Source organism: Crotalus tigris, unplaced genomic scaffold (genome assembly GCF_016545835.1).
Source record: "Crotalus tigris isolate CLP2741 ecotype Arizona unplaced genomic scaffold, ASM1654583v1 scf7180000017855.1216408, whole genome shotgun sequence".
NCBI classification, from domain to species: domain Eukaryota; kingdom Metazoa; phylum Chordata; class Lepidosauria; order Squamata; family Viperidae; genus Crotalus; species Crotalus tigris.
This window is the reverse complement of record NW_024096677.1, coordinates 75,888-94,323: the sequence shown is the minus strand read 5'-3', so window position 1 is coordinate 94,323 and position 18,436 is coordinate 75,888. Positions and strand designations below refer to the sequence as shown.

The 18,436-nt window shown below is 41.9% G+C and overlaps 1 protein-coding gene across 8 annotated transcripts in view; it reads left to right on the top strand.

Moving 5' to 3' along the window:
• NRCAM (neuronal cell adhesion molecule) overlaps positions 1 to 18,436 on the top strand; it is a 96,617-nt gene that overhangs the window by 8,882 nt on the left and 69,299 nt on the right. For 7 of the 8 annotated variants that reach the window (XM_039343473.1, XM_039343472.1, XM_039343465.1 and 4 more), the window contains exons 3-6: positions 4,375 to 4,392; positions 7,153 to 7,258; positions 8,762 to 8,967; positions 9,238 to 9,360. In XM_039343473.1, coding sequence (XP_039199407.1) covers positions 4,375 to 4,392; positions 7,153 to 7,258; positions 8,762 to 8,967; positions 9,238 to 9,360 — 453 coding nt within the window. The remainder of the gene's footprint in view (positions 1 to 4,374; positions 4,393 to 7,152; positions 7,259 to 8,761; positions 8,968 to 9,237; positions 9,361 to 18,436) is intronic. The other variant, XM_039343467.1, reaches the window with a different exon arrangement.

The following is an 18,436-nucleotide window of genomic DNA, read 5'->3' as shown; positions in this document are numbered from 1 at the left end:
AGGGACTATAATAGATTCTGTCCTGTGCAAGGTTTATCTCTCTCAGGAATGCAAGGACAGCATCAGGTCGCTCGTCTAAGGATCCGGAGAGAGAAGGTAGTCTCATCCAGTTGTCTCAGCTGTTGGGCAAGATGGTGTCCTGTCTGGACATTGTTCCATGGGACAGACTGCACTCTAGAGGCCTCCAGTGGTTCCTTCTACCCTTCCAGAGATGGAACGTGAGTGCCTCAACAAGGAAGGTGAGAGTGCCACACCACATCCTGTCGTCCTTCCTATGGTGGACGTCGTTGGCATTGAACAGGGGGTCCCTATTCAAGGAATCTCCCAGATTCAAGCTGACCACGGATGCCAGCCTATTTGGCTGGGGGGCACATCTCCAGATACACATGGCACAGGGTCAATGGTCTCAATCAGATCTCAGACACAATATAAATTGGCTAGAGTTGAGAGCAATACATCTAGCCCTCCATCACTTTTCCGAGATCGTGGCGGGGAACCATTTCCTGATAATGACGGACAACGTAGCAGCCAAGGCACACGTCAACAGACAGGGAGGGACTTGGTCATGGTCCCTCATGCAGGAAACACTGGATCTGGGGCTGTGGGCAGAGTCCAACCTGAAGTCCATCTGTGCGGAGCACATATCAGGAGAGGCGAATTGCCAAGCCAATTCACTGAGCAGAGCGACAGTCAACCACTCAGAATGGAGGCTGGACCCGGCTCTGTTCCTGGAAATTTCAAAGTGGTTCGGACAACTACAGGTGGATTTGTTTGCCTCGGATGCAAATTCCCATCTTCCAAGGTATTTCACCAGGTTCCTGTCGCCGGGGGCGGAGGGAACGGATGCCCTCCGCAGCAAGTGGCCGAAGGAACTGCTTTATGCCTTTCCCCTGCTTCCACTCATTCAGGCTACCATTCGCAAGGTCCTTCTTGAACAGGCGGAGGTAATCTTGGCGGTCCCACACTGGCCAAGACGGCCGTGGTTTGCGGACCTCGTGGACTTGTCAGTATCTCCTCCGTGGAGGATTCCGCCGAGCCACATAGCACTCAGTCAAGGGAATCTCCAACATCCAGATCCCCAGTGGCTCCAACTAGCCACTTGGCACTTGAGCGGCAGAGTTTAGTCAGACAGTCCTATTCATCGGAGGTCATATCCATGATACAAGCCTCAAGGAGACCCTCCACTAATAGAATTTATGACGCCACATGGAGGAATTTTTGTCAATGGTGTATCACCCATAGTCTTAGACCTTTAAAGGTTACTATTCCTGACATCTTAGAATACCTTTTAGAGGGATTGAATAAGGATCTTTCACATAGTACTATCCGCAGACAGATTGCCGCCCTGTCAACGGTCCTCACGTGTGACAACTTTCATTCCCTGTCTCAACACCCGGCAGTTGCCGCTTTCCTAAAAGGGGCAATTAACACTAGGCCCCCCACAGTGCATCGATATCATTCATGGGATTTACCAAAGGTGTTACAAGCCCTCTCGATGACACCATTCGAGCCCATAGGGTCTTGCTCACTTTATTTCCTCTCTTTGAAGGTTGCCTTTCTGGTAGCCATCACGTCGGCTAGGTGTATCTCGGAACTGGCTGCTCTCTCAGTCAGAAGTGATCTGTGTATGTTTCTGGATGACAGAGTGGTCCTTAGATTGGACCCTTCTTTCATTCCGAAAGTCAATACATGGTTCCATAGGTCCCAAGACTTGGTCCTTCCTAACTTTTGCCCAAATCCAACCCATCGTCTGGAGAGACAATGGCATAAATTGGACTTGCGCAGGGCCTTGCGACATTACGTCAAGCGGACTGCCACTTTTCACAAATTGGAGGCTCTGTTTGTGTCTTTCCAATCCTCTTCCATGGGAAAGAAGGTCTCATCCTCAACCATAGGGAGGTGGATTAGGGCATGTATTTCCCATGCATATAGATCCCAATCCCTGCCTATACCGAAACATATCACAGCCCATTACACATGCAGTGCGGCCACATCAGTGGCCTGATCTATGCAAGCTTCAGTTGAAGAAATTTGTAGGGCAGCGACTTGGTCTTCTCCCTCTTCATTTATAAGGCATTACAAACTTGATAGGTTTGCTGCTGCGGAAGCCTCATTTGGCAGAAAGGTATTGCAGCAGGTTGTCTCCTCCCAGGGGACACATGCCTAGACTGTCCCTCCCAGCAGGGACATGGGTGGCTTTGGTATGTCCCACCGGTGGATGCTACATCTGCATGCTGAAGAAGGGGTGTTGTCTTACCTGAACACCTTTTCTCAGCATGTAGATGTAGCATCCACACCCACCCTTAACAGTCAGTCTAGGCAGGTGTGATTGCAGGAGGAGTTGTTGCATCTGATTTGCTTTGCCTCGTTAAAACTGGGGAAGGACAGCCCCAAGGAGGCGTGGCTGAACTTCAAACTTAGTCTCTCTGAGCAGGAAGGCTGAAATAACCCACCGGTGGATACTACATCTACATGCTGAGAAAAGGCATTCAGGTAAGACAACGTCCCTTCTCAAAAGCTGCTTGACATTTTCCTGCCCATTTTAATGGTTGACTGGGCTTTGGGATTGGGAGGACAATCAGTGCAAACGATGGAATAAATTGTCTATAAAAGTTCTTAGGAACTTTGGAGCTGTTTCCTGGTGTTTGGAGGAGCCTAGTCCAAGACCGCTCTCACTTTCTCTGGGTCCATCTCTATTCCCTTGTTGGATATATGATAGTCCAAGTAATCAATATGATCTTTGTGGAACTCACACTTTGACAGTTTGGTGTACAGTTTGGCAGAGCACAGCTTTTTTAGGACTACCCTGACCAATTTAATGTGTTCATCTTTGGTTTTGGTGTAAATAAGGATATTATTTAGGTAAACCAAAACCCCTTTATACAAATGATCATGTAGGACTTTGTTGATCAATTGCATGAATACTGCAGGGGCCCCTTGTAGCCCAAAAGGGGGCCAGAAGGCCTGGCTTCTTCCAGGTCCCTGGAGAGGCTTTCATCTGGTTTCAGGCATAGGAGATCTTCGGCCCATTTCTCTGCCTGGAACTCTTCCATGTGAAATTCAGTTGCAACTCCCCTGGTAGGGTAGCAGCTTCTCCAGGTTGAGTACTATGCAGATCTCGCCTTATGTAAGGACCCACCTCAGCTAACCACCCAAAAAGCAGAACTCTTGAAACAGGCATTGTCTCAAAAAGAAACCTTTATTAGGGGTTAGTGACAGTGGGGAATTCAAGGCGAGATCTGGGGAAAACCTCGCTAAAATGGTATAGTTAAACCAGCAATATTCCTCCTCCCACCAGAGTCATAATGTCCTTTTGAAATCCAGCCAATCCACAGATGGCGCAATGTGTGGGTAACTGGCACATTTGGAGCACATCTCAAGATCTTCTCCAGTTTTGTTTTTCTGTAACCGTCTCCCTGATAAGGGAGACACATTCCTTTCTCAAGTGGATAGAGTTGGGAGAGGAAAAGTAGAAAGAGAAAGTTATCCCAAGCAAAAGCAAATTCCCTCTTCTTCCCAGCAGAATGGCAGGCCCAAAACAAGAGCATATATGCAGGGAAAATAATAGGGATTTGGGGATCTGACAAGCAGTAATCACTGAGATTAGAAAAAAAGGCTATATTCTAAAAATAATTAACGTATACACCAACCAGAGGAAGAACAGACATCTAGAACCATTAAAATCTACTCTGGTTTTACATGCAGTTCACATAATTATCTAAAGTACTTATAACTCACTGTTTAGAGTATTTAGAATCCAGTATTCTATTACAAAGGCTATCAGAAGAGAGTGGTAAAATGTATAGTCTTTGCTGAAGCTTATATTTTTTATCACCTTGGCAAGAATGGCTAATTTATTTTTCAAGCCCATGTCATAAACACAGAGTTATAATTTCCATTGTAACATGAACTAATGGTTCTCACTAAAATATTAATGTGGGATTTTTGTACTCAAATAGAGGGTAATGAAATGGCACAATGAACAACAGGGCATTCCATCTCTGTTATGTATTCTTTCATTTAATTCTATAGATTGATTGGTTTTTGTTTGCAGTGAACAGGCTATGCCATCCATTAATTCTATTTCCATATCAGCCAAGGCATTTGTATCAATGCTAATTATCCCATATAAGTTACAAACAATATTCATAATTGACAATGCAACATTAAACAAGTGTTCCAAATAGTCTATGCTGATTCTTTGCTAATAAAGTGACTTTGATATCTGTTGTCAGAAAAGCTCTATAGTATAGATTCCTATACTTTCTCTGTATCTTTTCTTTCTAAGATTTCATTACTTCTATCTTACTAACAAATAATTTTCTTTAATTCATGTTTACAATTCACTTGCTGAATCTGATACGTGGAAAAAAGCAAAACTTCTTGAAAAATGTAAGTTCTGCACAAAAAAATATGTGTGTGACTTAATACATTTTTTAAGCGCTGAAACCATTTTATTGTGTTTGCTATTTTTAATATTCTGTACAGATGATAGCTTGTAGAAACTATACTCAAGAACAATTTTGGCATGAATTTAAATACTGTTTAAATATTTATTTTTAATATTTTAAATGCATGTACCTATCCATTTAGGAATTCATATAGTCTTTAAAACTCATAAGAAAAACATTTTAAAAAGCAAGTTGGATTGAATGCATTTAGTGCTCATTATTTAAGAAGGATTTAGAGAATTGACTGCAATTTCGAAAATGAAACCCAGAGGCACTTTTCTTATTTAAAATATCTTTTATTCACTAAATGTACAAGGTCTAATGCCAAAGTATCAGGGGAAGATGTTGCTGATGTTCCAAACAAATATTCATCTGTACACAAAGTGTGTTATTTGCTCAAGTTTTCTTCCTTTTGCTATCTTAATTGATGGGCATGAACAATTAGAATTTTGCTTTTCCTGAACTCATATAAATGTATTATTAACTGTTTTGAAGTGTTAAACCAAAGAAAATAGAATACTTTTTTTACTTCCTCCTTTCCTAAAGTAAAATAACTTATTACAAATAAACTGAATTTCCTTGTTTTTTTTTTTGTTTGAAAATGTTTCACTTCTCATCCAAGAAATGTTTTCAATTCTAACAGAAGTTCCTTGAGTGACAAGCAAAATGTTTTCAAAGAAAAAACCAAGGAATTCCAGTTGCCTTTTGGAAAAGAACCTTAGGGACAACTATGACCTGAATGATTGAGAATCTCCATAGACATATTACAAATAAAATAAGAAAGAGATGTATTTCTTAAAATATAACACATTAAAGTTTTTTTATTAAGCACAATACATATGACATACATATGAATCTTACCAGCACACCAAAGCCCATACCACGTAGCTGTATTTTAAGCAATAAGATGCATGCATCATACGATACATACTCAGAAGAAATACTGTTTCTGCAGAAAAAGAAAAGGCTTAATAGTTTGTTTGCTTGAAATATCAGGTTCTTTTCCTTGAGGAGAGCAAAATACTATCCATATGTTAGTAGCCCACTCTGGTTTACACCGTCATCATCTTGCTAGATATATTACATAAATATGACATTTGCAATCATTGACTAATTTACTTCCAACCCCTGAGGTTATAAAATGGGCCTCATCAGCCATACCTACTGATGTTTCTACTCCCTGCAGATAGAGGATAGAGTAAAATTGGCATAGAAAGGCACTGGGGGGCGCAGTAGCCTTTCTGTGCTGTCTGAGATTGATTCCAATCCTTTTTACCCCAAGCTGAAATTGTAGGGATTAGAAAATACTGACTACCTTCTCTAAAGTTTGTTTAGATAGTAATAGAAATTGTCATTAAATATCAGATTCTGGAGGCTATAGTTTGTTATGTCATCTTGTGCAAGACCTTTTGGAAAAGCACCTTTGGGACAACCATGACCTGGATGATTGAGAATATCCATAGAAAAAGAGTAAATACTTTTCTCATAGGAATTAGTGCAAAATTTGCCCTAATATGCTATGTGAACATGCACTTACTCTTTTAACTATTTAGCCCTTCCAGTTGACCATCACTATTTAGACATAGATCGTGTCCTAGAAACTAGCTGTCTGAATCACTGGAATTTGGAATTGAGACAATGGGAACAGTCCTGAATAGAAATGAACTCTTCTGTGCTTTAAAGAGATTAGCCTTGCATTCTAAGCGCAATCACTTTAAGCAGGTCAGTTTTCATCTCACAATTACAATCTCACATCAGAGCTTTTCTATATTAATATGCTTAGTTATGAATAATTCATTTCACATATGACATCATGTAAAAACTTGCTGTTATATAAAACTACAATTCTTTTCATTCTTATGAATTGATTGCCAGACTCATATTTACTGGATAGTTAATAACAAATTGAGCCAAATTCCTTACCCAGAATGTCAACATGGAAAGATGCTAGCCTGGCATCTGATAATGTTCTGAATTCCCTTTGTGTTAGGAACACTGATGAAAAATTCAGTGAATTTTCTAGTAGACAAGTTTTTTTGTATACGCAGATGTTCTCTGTAACAAAACAATCAGGCCAAGGCCCCTGGGTATAATCAAGTTCTTTTCATGACTTACTGGATAGTTAATTCAGTTACTGGATATATATTTCAAAATATACAAAATAGCACTAGTTACTGCCTGACAAGGGAAATAAATAGTGGTTTTTGTTTATAAGAACAAATGTTTATAATACTTGTGTGTGCTGGAATGGTGACTTGTATAAATTGGTAGCTTAGCTAAATTGCCTAAAATTTTGTATGTAGAAAAAGTTGTTTTACGTACATTAGAATGCAGTTCTACAGCCATGTAATGATAATGTTCTTTTGAGAAAAGCTTATTCCCTTGTGGGCTTAAGTATGATTTTAATACATTAAATGTTTGCAATTAACTTTACTATTATTCAGCCACTTTAGGGAGATGATTAATTTGTAAAATTAGGATTGAGGGGATTCAGGTTCAAGTCCATCTTTAGCTCCCTAGGTAACTTTGACATAGTCATTTTCTCTCAACCAACTCACATCACAGGGTTGTTCTTGTGGAAATAGCTGGGGAAGGAAGTACTCTATTTGCCACCTTGAGTTCTTGAAGGGAAAGAGGAATTTAAAACCAGTGAATAAAAATGTATTTTTCCATTTTCTCTTTGATCACCTTCTCTAAAAAGTGTCACAGCCTCCAACAATAACACAGCAGTCTCCAAAAGATTATATTATTGACCCAAGAGAGAATATTGTAATACAGTGTGAAGCAAAAGGAAAACCATCTCCTACGTAAGTCCTAGATTTGTATGCATTCATTGCTTTTTATAATATAGCATACAGCCAAAGGAAAACATTAGCCTTAAGTGATTACTGGATTGATTATCTTGTATACATAAGTTTATTATCTTTTTATAATGCAATCTTATGTATGCCTGAAAAAAGCAGGTTTGGATAATCAGTTTCCTCTCATTTCCATAACTGCAGCCTTAATATCTAAATCTTATGAAGTTGACCCAATGATTTACAGATACAAAGATAAATTTGATTCCAGATCAAAATAAGTCATATAAATACTTAACTGATGTTTTTTAAATGGTTATGTCAGAAGTTTGCCTCTGAAATTATTTCATTTTGATATTATTTCCTTTAAAAGTATTTCCTACATTTTGTTTTGCCTAGGCCACAAATGTTAAATAATTAACCTTCATAACCAGAACCATTGCTGAGATCTAAGTGGCCAAAGTATTTGTGGTCTAACTAAATACATTAATAGAATATTGTATCCGTGCTGGATTCTTATATTCCATATTCAGAAGGGGAGGAGATGATTGAACCTGTCATTGGATTCAGTATGTTGGACTAAGTTTGATCAGATTTTGTGGTACCACTATACGCATCACACTGCTCTGATTGAATGTGCTGTTAACTTATCTAAAATTTATCTCTGTTCAATCATACTTGGGATATGAGCATTGAGAACATGCTTTCTTAAGTTGTGTTATAATTTAGAGCAAATAAGCATCATCCCAAGTGCATCTTAATGATGTAGCTGCTGTATATGGAGAAAGCAGTTAATCAGGTCATACCATATACTGTCCTACTGTATATGTAAAAAAAATTACACAGCATGTTCATTATTTTTAATTTTACTTTGCTAAAAATATAGTATGCTAAAAAAAATTCAAAGGTTTTCCTTTTCACAATTTATAAATAGCAGGCGGTAAGGGGTGATTCTACTTACTTTAAAAATAAAGAAGTTAAGAAACTATAACTTCCTAATTAGAGTGGATAAATTACAAATGTCAGAGGAGAAGACAAAGTAATTCTGAAAAGAATATATGAATTCCAGGAAAAAGGATTGATATCTTAGTAGAAGAATCACAAAGTTTCTGAAGAGGCAAACTATTGTAATAATAAGAATATAACAAATTTCTTAAGAATTTTTACTCTTTAATCAGATATATCAATGATTATGAACCAGTTTATAAGCCTTCAAGATATGGAAGTCTATGTGGTGGCCCATAATCAACTTTTTTGTTATTTGAGAAAATGAAAAGAAAAGTAAAAAGGATTAAATAGAGATAAGTGTTTTAAGAAAATTGTTATCTTTGCTTCTCACATGTTTAATTGGCTATCCTACTACTACTACTACTACTACTACTACTACTACTACTACTACTATTATTATTATTATTATTTATATTGGCTTTATACTGTTATAACTTATACATTCTCTTAAAACAAGTGGTTTTTTAATAAAGAACTTTTTCAGTGTTTTTATTTTATTGATAGCTTTTCATGGACACGTAATGGAACTCACTTTGATATAGAAAAAGATCCACGAATAAGAATGAAGCCTCACTCAGGGACTCTTTTAATAAATATTATTAATGAAGAAAGTGGAGGAAAAGCAGAATTATATGAAGGCATCTATCAGTGTACAGCAAGAAATGTGCTTGGAGCAGCAATTTCCAATAATATTGTTATAAGAGCATCCCGTAAGTTTAATATTAATGAAACTTTTATTTCTCTTCAGTTCTTGCAAATAGTTTTCCCTCTATGTTTGAAATGCTTGCTTTCAGGTTATAACACTCAGCAAAATCAAAATCCTACCTAAGAAAGAATACCATTTTGTTTGTTAACTTGTATTTAAAAATTAAATACAATTTTCATTTTGTCTGACATTTATACTATATAACAGTATTTTTCTTTCCTGGTTATTTCTTTTCATTCTAAGATTAAATGACGGTATTTTGTGTTCCGTGTAGGATCTCCTTTGTGGACTAAAGAAAAGCTAGTTCCAGTAAGAATTACTGAAGGTCAATATGCAATTCTTCCCTGCAGGCCACCAGCAGGGTTACCACCACCTATAATATTTTGGATGGACAACTGTAAGTTACATTTGAAACCTATTTGCAACTATAAACTAAAATTGCATTTTTAGTTTTTCTGTTTCTGATGACCCATGGATTACAATATAATAGAATATTAACTTTATTGTCACTTTGAATATATACTAATCGGCATACATTAAAATGAAATTTTGTTGCATACAGCTTTCAAAGGGTCACCTTCTCCAGCACTGGAGATGGAGAATCCACCAATGGATTTAGATTGTGTTCCTGCCCAATCAGATCAAGTCAGCCAAAGTTGTCACGCCTCTCCTGGGCTAGAAGGTCCCAGTCTTGACTTGATCTTGGTCATGAACAGACGTGCAAGTTTGGCTCTTAGGCAGGTATAGTCTTCATTGGTGGATTTTCCATCTTTCCTTGACTTTAAATAGTTTTCTGATCAGTGCTGGGCTCAGCACTAGGGTTAGATTGCTGTTTATTTCAATCCCCCTCCTTCCCCTCTTAATCTTAAAGTGAGGCTGGGATCAGCTTCTCTTTCTACGTTTCGTTGTCTTTCAGTTTCGTTTTCTTCTATCCTCTCTAACCTTCTCTGTTGGATTCCTATTAAATTCAGTTCCATTTAATAATTTCTCCAGGAACAACTATAGTTGTCCTTTCTATTTTGCTTTAGTTTCCTTCCCTGATTGGGGTCTGGAACGCAGCTCCAAGAATTACGATTCAAGGGGGGTGGGGTGGAAGTGCTAATCAGCAGGCAGGCTTATCAGCAGTTTAAAACGCTGGGGTTTTTTGTCTTTTTTCGTTATTTACAGGCTGTCCTTGCTGTTCTGGGAGGCTGAGGGATCGTCGCTTCCCTATTGCAGCCCCTGTTGCTGGCTGAGCACACGCTGCTCCGAAGGGGTTTTTTTTCATCGAATCAGCTGGCTGATGGTTCAATTAGGCGGCTAAGCAGTGTGGCAGATGCAGGCGAGCTCCATTTGCTTTTTGGAGGCTTTGACTGCTCCGTTGAAGTTCTTTAGTGTTTTTCTCATTGGAGGAGTTCTCTGGATCCTATAGGGAGGCTCAGAGATGTATAGTGGTGGCAAAATAATTATTAAGAATTGTGTCCGCCATTTTGTGGATATGAACACCATTCTCTATTGTTGAACAGTCTCAGTGAGTTTCATTTTCACATCGGCAGCCATCTTGAATCCATTTTGAGAACTAACAGTTCTTTTCATGATTAACGTTTTTTTTTGTTGGAGCCTGCACTGAATCCTTTTTCAAAACAGTTATTCAGTTAGTAACATTCTCCTTCTAGCACAGTGGTTCTCAACCTTTTTAATGCCGCGACCCCCAACTGGTCGTAAGTCGAGGACTATTCAACCGATTGTAAGTCGAGGACTACTCAACTGGTGCAGCACCATTTGCAGAAGGGGACTTTTGGCGGGCTCAGCAGGGCAGAGACAGCCTGGACAATTCCTATTGACTTTTGAAAACCAATAGAATTAGACTCTATTCAAGAGAGTATTCTATTGGCTTTCAAAAGCCAATAGAATAAAAGGGAGTAGCACAGCTAAGGAAAAGGGGAAAAAACTGGCGGACTGCGTTGTTTGACGACCCCCGTGAAATGGTCGTTCGACCCCAAATGGGGTCCTGACCCACAGGTTGAGAACCACTGTTCTAGCAGAATTTGAACTGGTGTCTCCTCATATACACTCAGTATTATTTACATACACAGTAGGTCCTGGACTCTCCCTGTATAGCAGCATTGAATTCCAGGTGTACCTTTTCGTGCATCTGGGTTTACCCACAAAATAGCAGTTTCTGGATTCCAGGTGTACCCTATCGTGCACCTGTGTTATCCATTAATTGGTAGTCCCTGGATACCAGGTGTACCTCATCGTGCACCTGTGTTATCTACAAATTAATAGTCATTGGTTACCAGGTGTACCCTATCGTGCATCTGTGATTATCCAAGTAGACAATAACAGCTGTCTCTGGATTCCAGAGGTACCCTATCATGCTCCTGTGTACCTGTGTACCTGTGTTAAACGATATATCAGCAGTCCTTGGATATCAGGTGTACCCTATCATGGACCTGTGTTATCCATAAATTAGTAGTCCCTGGATACCAGGTGTACCCCATCGTGCACCTGTGTTATCCACTAATTGGCAATCTTTGGATACCAGGTGTACCCTATCGTGCACCTGTGCTATCCACAAATTAACTGTCCTTGGATACCAGGTGTACCCTATCGTGCATCTGTGATTATCCAAGTAGACAATAACAGCTGTCTCTGGATTCCAGAGGTACCCTATCATGCTCCTGTGTTTATCCAGAGTAGACAAACAGCTGCCTCTGGATACCAGGAGTACCCAATCGTGCTTCTATGATAATCCACAAAGATGGAAGAATCTGGCTCTTCCAAGAAGGGACTTTCACCTCTTTCATCAGCCTCTAAACAACAGAAATCTTCCAACCAAGAGGTGACAGGTAAGATTTCAGCCAAGGCTAAAACCAAGGCTAGATCTGCAGGAAAAACATCTAAAAAGGAGGAAAGACAGGCCAGTAGGAGACACCGGGCATTAGAGAGGGTATTCTCTAAAGCCCAAGAACAGACCAGGACTGAAACCACTCAGGCTGAAGTTCCTTCATTTGATTTACCATGGGACCCTCCACTTCCCCTCTGGGAATCTGGTCCACAGGAGACACAGTCTTTATCACTCTACCAGTGATTCATCTCATCGAGAACACATCTTGCAGCCTGTGGCTCAGCGGACTCTGCAGTCCACCCCAGAAGTCACTTTTACCCTCACAGCGTCTGGACTCAGACTACCAGAGCCGGTCCCTCTGCCCACTGAGGACCGTCTAAATGAGTTGATTGCTCAGGTGGTAGAGCGTGCCTTTCAGGCTAGATCTCAGGTACCTAGGGCTACCTCGGTTTCTCCCTTACCAGCCAATGACGGAGGCATATGGTGCACCTACTTCACCTTCACAATCTTCTTACTCTGAGGGTTCATCCTTTCGTGAGTATGATGTGGGGATTCCGATGTCGGATCAGGAGGATAAACCTCCTGAAATGCCATCCTTTATGGGTCTCTTTAATTCATCTCATTTTGTTCCCTTGCTCCGAAAGGCCACTTCCACGGCCCATCTTGGTCCCGAGCCTTCTACATCAAATTCGACTGCAGCTCCGGACTCGGAGGCGGATCCGAACTTCATTGAACTGGTAACCACACAACACTGCATACCATGTCCTTCTATGTTTCTGAATGCGATCAGGAAACAGTGAGAATCCCCGGGTACCCTTCCCATCCTGAGTGGCAGTGATAAAATTTGCAATTTGAGCAAATTGGTGGCAGCAACGGAATATGCTTCCGATGCAACACTGCAGGTGGCCAGATTTTCAGCCAGGGCCATGGCTTCCAACATTACTGGACGTCATATGCTTTGGCTGAAACACTGGCATGCAGACACCAGGTCCAAATGGTGCCTGTCCGCAGCCCCTTACCGGGAGGGAAGCTGTTTGGCGAAGCTTTAGATCCTTACCTTACAGAGAATAAGGATAAGCGTAAGGTCCTCAATCACCTTATTAAACGTCCGGACAAAAGATCCAACACATACTCACGGAGGCAGTCCTTTTGTTCAGGGACTAGGATTATTCCTGTCTGCCCCGCTCCTTTCCTGTTAGACAGGACAGACAATCAGACAGAATGGGCTCTAAGCCCAGACAACAATTTCAGGGCAAACGGCCCTTTTGTGGGAGCGGTTGGCCTTTCCATCGTTCCAGATGACTCTCCGGCGGTCTCTCCCATAGGCGGTAGACTTTCTCTCTTTGCCAGCCAGTGGGAGGTCACCACCACAGACGTATGGGTGTTGAACATGGTTCGTCATGAGCTCTCCCTAGAATTCCTCACCTACCCTCCGAAACACTTCCTCTCTTGTCCCCAATTAAGGAATCTCACAAAGAAAAGGTTGATGCAACAGGCCATTCAGCATCTCGTAAACATAAGGGCCATAGAACCGGTACCGTTGGATCAGAGAGGTCGGGGATTCTACCCCATCCTCTTCGTCATTCCCAAAGCCTCGGGAGGATGGAGAGCAATCCTAGATCTAAAAAGACTGAACCGGCATCTTGTTTACAGAAAATTCAAGATGCAAATGCTCCAGTCAATTCTCGGAAGCATAAGAAGAGGAGAGTTTCTGATGTCCGTAGATCTCCCAGAAGCTTATCTTCACATCCCCATCTCTCTCAGCCACCGCTGGTTTCTACAGTTTGCTTACAGGGGCAGACACTACCATTACAGGGTGTTACCTTTCGGTCTATCCTCGGCCCCAAGGGTTTTTACCAAGGTCCTCGCTGTGCTAGCAGCTCACCTCCAGATGGTGCCTGTCAGGATCCAGTGTTACCTGGATAACATTCTGATTCAGTCATCATGAGGACAAGCTGCTCTGACGGATCTAGAAAGGGTAATCAACCTTCTCCAAAATCACGGGTTTTCAGTGAATTTTTCAAAGAGTCACTTGTCACTTGCTATTACACCTAGGGGCCATCATAGACACGGTCGACTGTCGTGTCTTTCTATCCCAAGAACGTCGGGACAGCATATGTCAGTTGGTCCTACAAATATGCGGGAGCGGCATGGCAACAATAGCAAGTCTCTCCCAATTACTGGGGAAATTGATATCAGCCATTGCCATCGTTCCTTGGGCCAGGCTCCATTCCAGGACACTTCAGTGGTTTCTGCTCCCTTTCCAGAGACAGAACCGTCAATTCGGAAAGTGCGAATTCCACTCAGAGTGTCGCTCTCCCTCAGATGGGTGGCTCTCATTGGCCATACTCAGAGGGTCCTCATTCAAGGAACTGGACCGAATAACTCTGACAACCAACGCCAGTCTATTTGGTTGGGGTGCGCACCTACAATCACAGTGGGCCCAAGGCCATTAGTCCCGGTCCAACCTTCGACACAATATAAGCTGGTTGGAGCTCAGGGCCATACACCTGGCCCTTCGACACTTTCACAACTCGGTAGCGAAACGTCACATACTGGTCCTCACGGACAACATTGCGGCCAAGGCCCATGTGAATCGGCAAGGGGGCACTCGATCCCGTGCCCTCCTTACTGAGGCTCTCCTTCTGGGTTCTTGGGCGGAGGCAAATCTGGCCTCCATCAAGGCAGATCACATATCAGGGGAGGCAAACACTCAAGCAGATCTCCTCAGCAGAATGACGGTAAACCACTCAGAGTGGTGCCTGCACCCGAGAATTTTCAGGGAAATATCCCACAGATTCGGACTTCCAATTCTAGACCTCTTCGCCTCCCTGTCAAACACTCAGGTACTGAGGTTCTTCTCCCGTTTCCCATGCCCGGGGGCAGAGTGCACGGACGCTCTACGGAGTCCGTGGCCGGAGGGTTTACTTTACGCCTTCCCTCCTCTCTCCCTTCTCCTGGCGGTCATATGCAAGATCCTTAGAGAAAGGGCGGAAGTTCTCCTAGTGGCACCGTACTGGCCTCAGAGACCGTGGTTCGCCGACTTAGTGAACCTCTCATTAGCGGATCTGTGGAGGATTCCTCTGGACAGGGTCTCGCTCAGTCAAGGGACACTACTTCATCCAGACCCACAATGGCTACTGTTAGCCGTATGGCACTTGAGAGCTCAGTTTTAGCTCAGGAGCACTGCTCGTCTGGAGTCATTTCTATAATCCAGGCCTCCCGTCGGGCCTCTACCAATCGGATTTATGAGGCCACGTGGAGAAATTTCTGTTCATGGTGCTCAAGGCACCACCTGACATTGTCAGATCTGACAATTCCTCACATATTGGACTACCTCCTGGAGGGTCTGGAGAGGGGTCTGGCTCCAAACACACTACTCAGACAGATTGCTGCTTTGTCCACCATCCTTACATGCGAATCTGCAACTTCCCTGGGTCACCATCCTTGATCCGATCATTCATCAAGGGTGCTACCAACACCAAGTCTCCTGTAGTCCACAGATATCCCTCCTGGGAATTACCGAGAGTATTGCGGGCTCTTACCAATCCGCCCTTTGAACCCCTCAAAACATGTGAGTTGAGATTCTTATCACTCAAAGTAGCCTTTTTAGTGGCTATCACCTCCATGTGGCAGATTTCCAAACTAGCCGCTCTCTCCACTAGAGATGATTTGTGTATCTTTCACCGTGACCAAGTGGTCCTTCGTCTTGATCCGACCTTTGTTCCAAAGGCAAATTCCTTATTTCACAGGACTCAAGAAATTGTGTTACCAGATTTCTGTCCTAATCCCTCACATGATCTGGAATGGCAGTGGCATCTTCTGGATGTCCGCAGAGCACTTCGTTATTATATCTCGCAGACAGCTGTCTTCCGCTCTACCGAAGCCCTTTTCGTTTCATATCATCCTCCTTCCAGGGGCAGGAAAGTGTCGTCCTCCACGATTGGCAGGTGGATCAGGGCTTGTATTGCAGAGGCGTATAGGGTGGATTCAGTGCTGGTTCCAGGGCGCATCATGGCCCATTCCACCCATAGTGTGGCTACTTCTGCAGCCTGGGCTACTCAAGCGTTCATTGAAAACATTTGCAGAGTGGCCACATGGTCCTCTCCATCACCCTTCATTAGGCATTACAAAATCGACAGGTTCGCCTTGGAGGAGGCGTCCTTTGGCAGGAGGGTTCTGCAACAGGTACTATCCCAAAGTGCCTCACTGGGCAGGTCTGATTCCCTCCCTTAGGGACAATTAGCTTTGGTATGTCCCATTGGTGGATTCTCCATCTCCAGTGCTGGAGAAGGGGCATTGTCTTATCTGAACGCCTTTTCTCAGCATGGAGATGGAGAATCCACTCCCACCCTAGCAGATTATTAGGCCTAGCTTTACATTTATGAGCCAACACGTCTTGCTGTCAGTCATGGCTTCGCCTTCGTCAAGACTGGGACCTTCTAGCCCAGGAGAGGCATGGCAACTTTGGCTGACTTGATCTGATTGGACAGGAACACAGTCTAAACCCATTGGTGGATTCTCCATCTCCGTGCTGAGAAAAAGCGTTCAGGTAAGACAACGCCCCATCTCTGATATACACTACATAAATATGACAAAAATAAATAAATAAATAAATATGCATGTACCCACATATATTATATGACACAGAGAAACAACAGTCTAGTTCGGGTTATGTATACATGTGCATGGCGAGAAACACGAATCTTGCGAGTTTACCAGACGGATGGCATAGGGAACAAAACTATTACAGAATCGAGTAGTCCTGCTAGAAATACTTTGAAACCTCCTCTCAGAGGAGAGCAACAGAAACAGACTGTAAAGTGGGTGTGTGGGGTCTCTAACAATGCTTTGAGCTCTAAGCACATAGCACTTATAAGCAGCATCCTGAATACCAGGGAGTGAGCTTCCTATGATCTTCAAGTCTGTCCTTACCACTCTCTATATGGACTTTCTATCTGAGGCACTGGTGCCACCAAACCAGACAGCGATACAGTTTGTTAAAATGCTTTCAATCGTGCCTCTGTAAAAAGTGGCCAAGACAGAAGGAGAAAGATGTGCTTTCCTCATCTGATGCAGGAAATGCAGATGCTGGTTTGCACATTTCACTAAGGATGATGTGTGGAAAGACCAATTCAGATTATTAGTTATCTGAACACCCAGATACTTAATACTGTTGACCACCTCTACAGCTGCATCCTTGATACTGAGTGGAGTATGACTATGCCGGCTCTTTCTAAAATCTACAATGATTATAGCAATAAGACATATGGGAGATGTTTCTTTTATTATTTTACACATCAATTGCAATTCAGATTCATTGGGAATTCGTTTTGTCTCAGGCTTATAATAACTTGGACTGCAAAATAATTGATAAACCCTGATCCTTCAACAAAGGGAAATCTTACATTGTGGGAGTACTAAAAAGTGGTCAGCTGTACTAGTCATACAAATGAGGGTTCCTTGATGCTCTCTGAGCTTGCTTGTTTTCTTGCAGACATTTCATTATCCAAACTAGGTAGCATCATCAGTGCTAGTAAGGAGTGCTGTTTGCTGTCAGTTTATATTCTGGTGGCTTGCCTTGTCAGTGTTGATGGTCTTACAGCTTCTTTACTTGGGCTGTTTACTGTTGGCTTTTTGGCAGCTTCTTGATTAGGTCTGATTGTTGGTCTGATGTTAACCTTGGAGTTAATCTGTGCTGATCTGGATGCTGATTGCTAGTGGAGAGGTGCTTGGGTCTTCTTATTCTTTTTTGGATTAGGTGATAGTCTCTTTTGCATAGTCTATAGATGTTGTTAATATCTATGATGGCTGATTTGTCAGTGCCAGACTTCTAGAAATTCCCTGGCATTTTTGGATTTGGCTTGGTCTAGGATGGTCACATTTTCCCAATTGAAACTATGGTTAAATCTGTCTATATGTTGTGAAATTAAAGAATTTTCATCATGTCTTCTGACTGCTAGTTGATGTTCATGGATGTGTTCTGCCAATCTTCTGCCTGTTAGTTCTACATAGTGGTTTTTGCAGTCCTTACATTGTATGTTGTAGATGACTCCTGTTTTTTCTTCTGGGATTGTTGGATCTTTTGGTCTGCTTATGATGTTTTGAAGGGCTTTAATTCACTTGTGTGCTATGCTGATTCCATGTGGTTGTAAGAGTCAGTTAGAGGTTTCTGAGATATTCTTGATGTATGGCAGTGTAATTCTTTTTAGGGTTTGTCTTGGTTGTGTTGGGTTGAGTGGCCAGTGACTTTTTGATAAAGTTGCTTTTTGTTGGAATATGTTTAATATCTTTCCTTTTTCTGCTGTTTCAGGTTGCTGCAGTGTGTTTGGGCTTGTTTTAATAAAGTCCTAATGCAGTATCTCTTTTGGAAGGTTGGGTTGTTGCTTTGGTAATGGACCACCTGGTAAGTATGGGTGGTTTTTCTGTAGACTTGCTTTTCTAGTTTGCCATTGTGGTCTCTGCTTAATAGAATGTCCAGGAAAGGTAGCAAGTTGATGTTTTCTTCTTTTCTAGTAAACTGGATTCCTTTAAAAATGCTGTTGATACTTCTGTGGGTGTTCTCTAATTGGTCCTTTTTTATGTGATCCATATTTTCAGTTGTATTTGTGGAAGTATTATGGTTTCTAGATGTTGCATGACA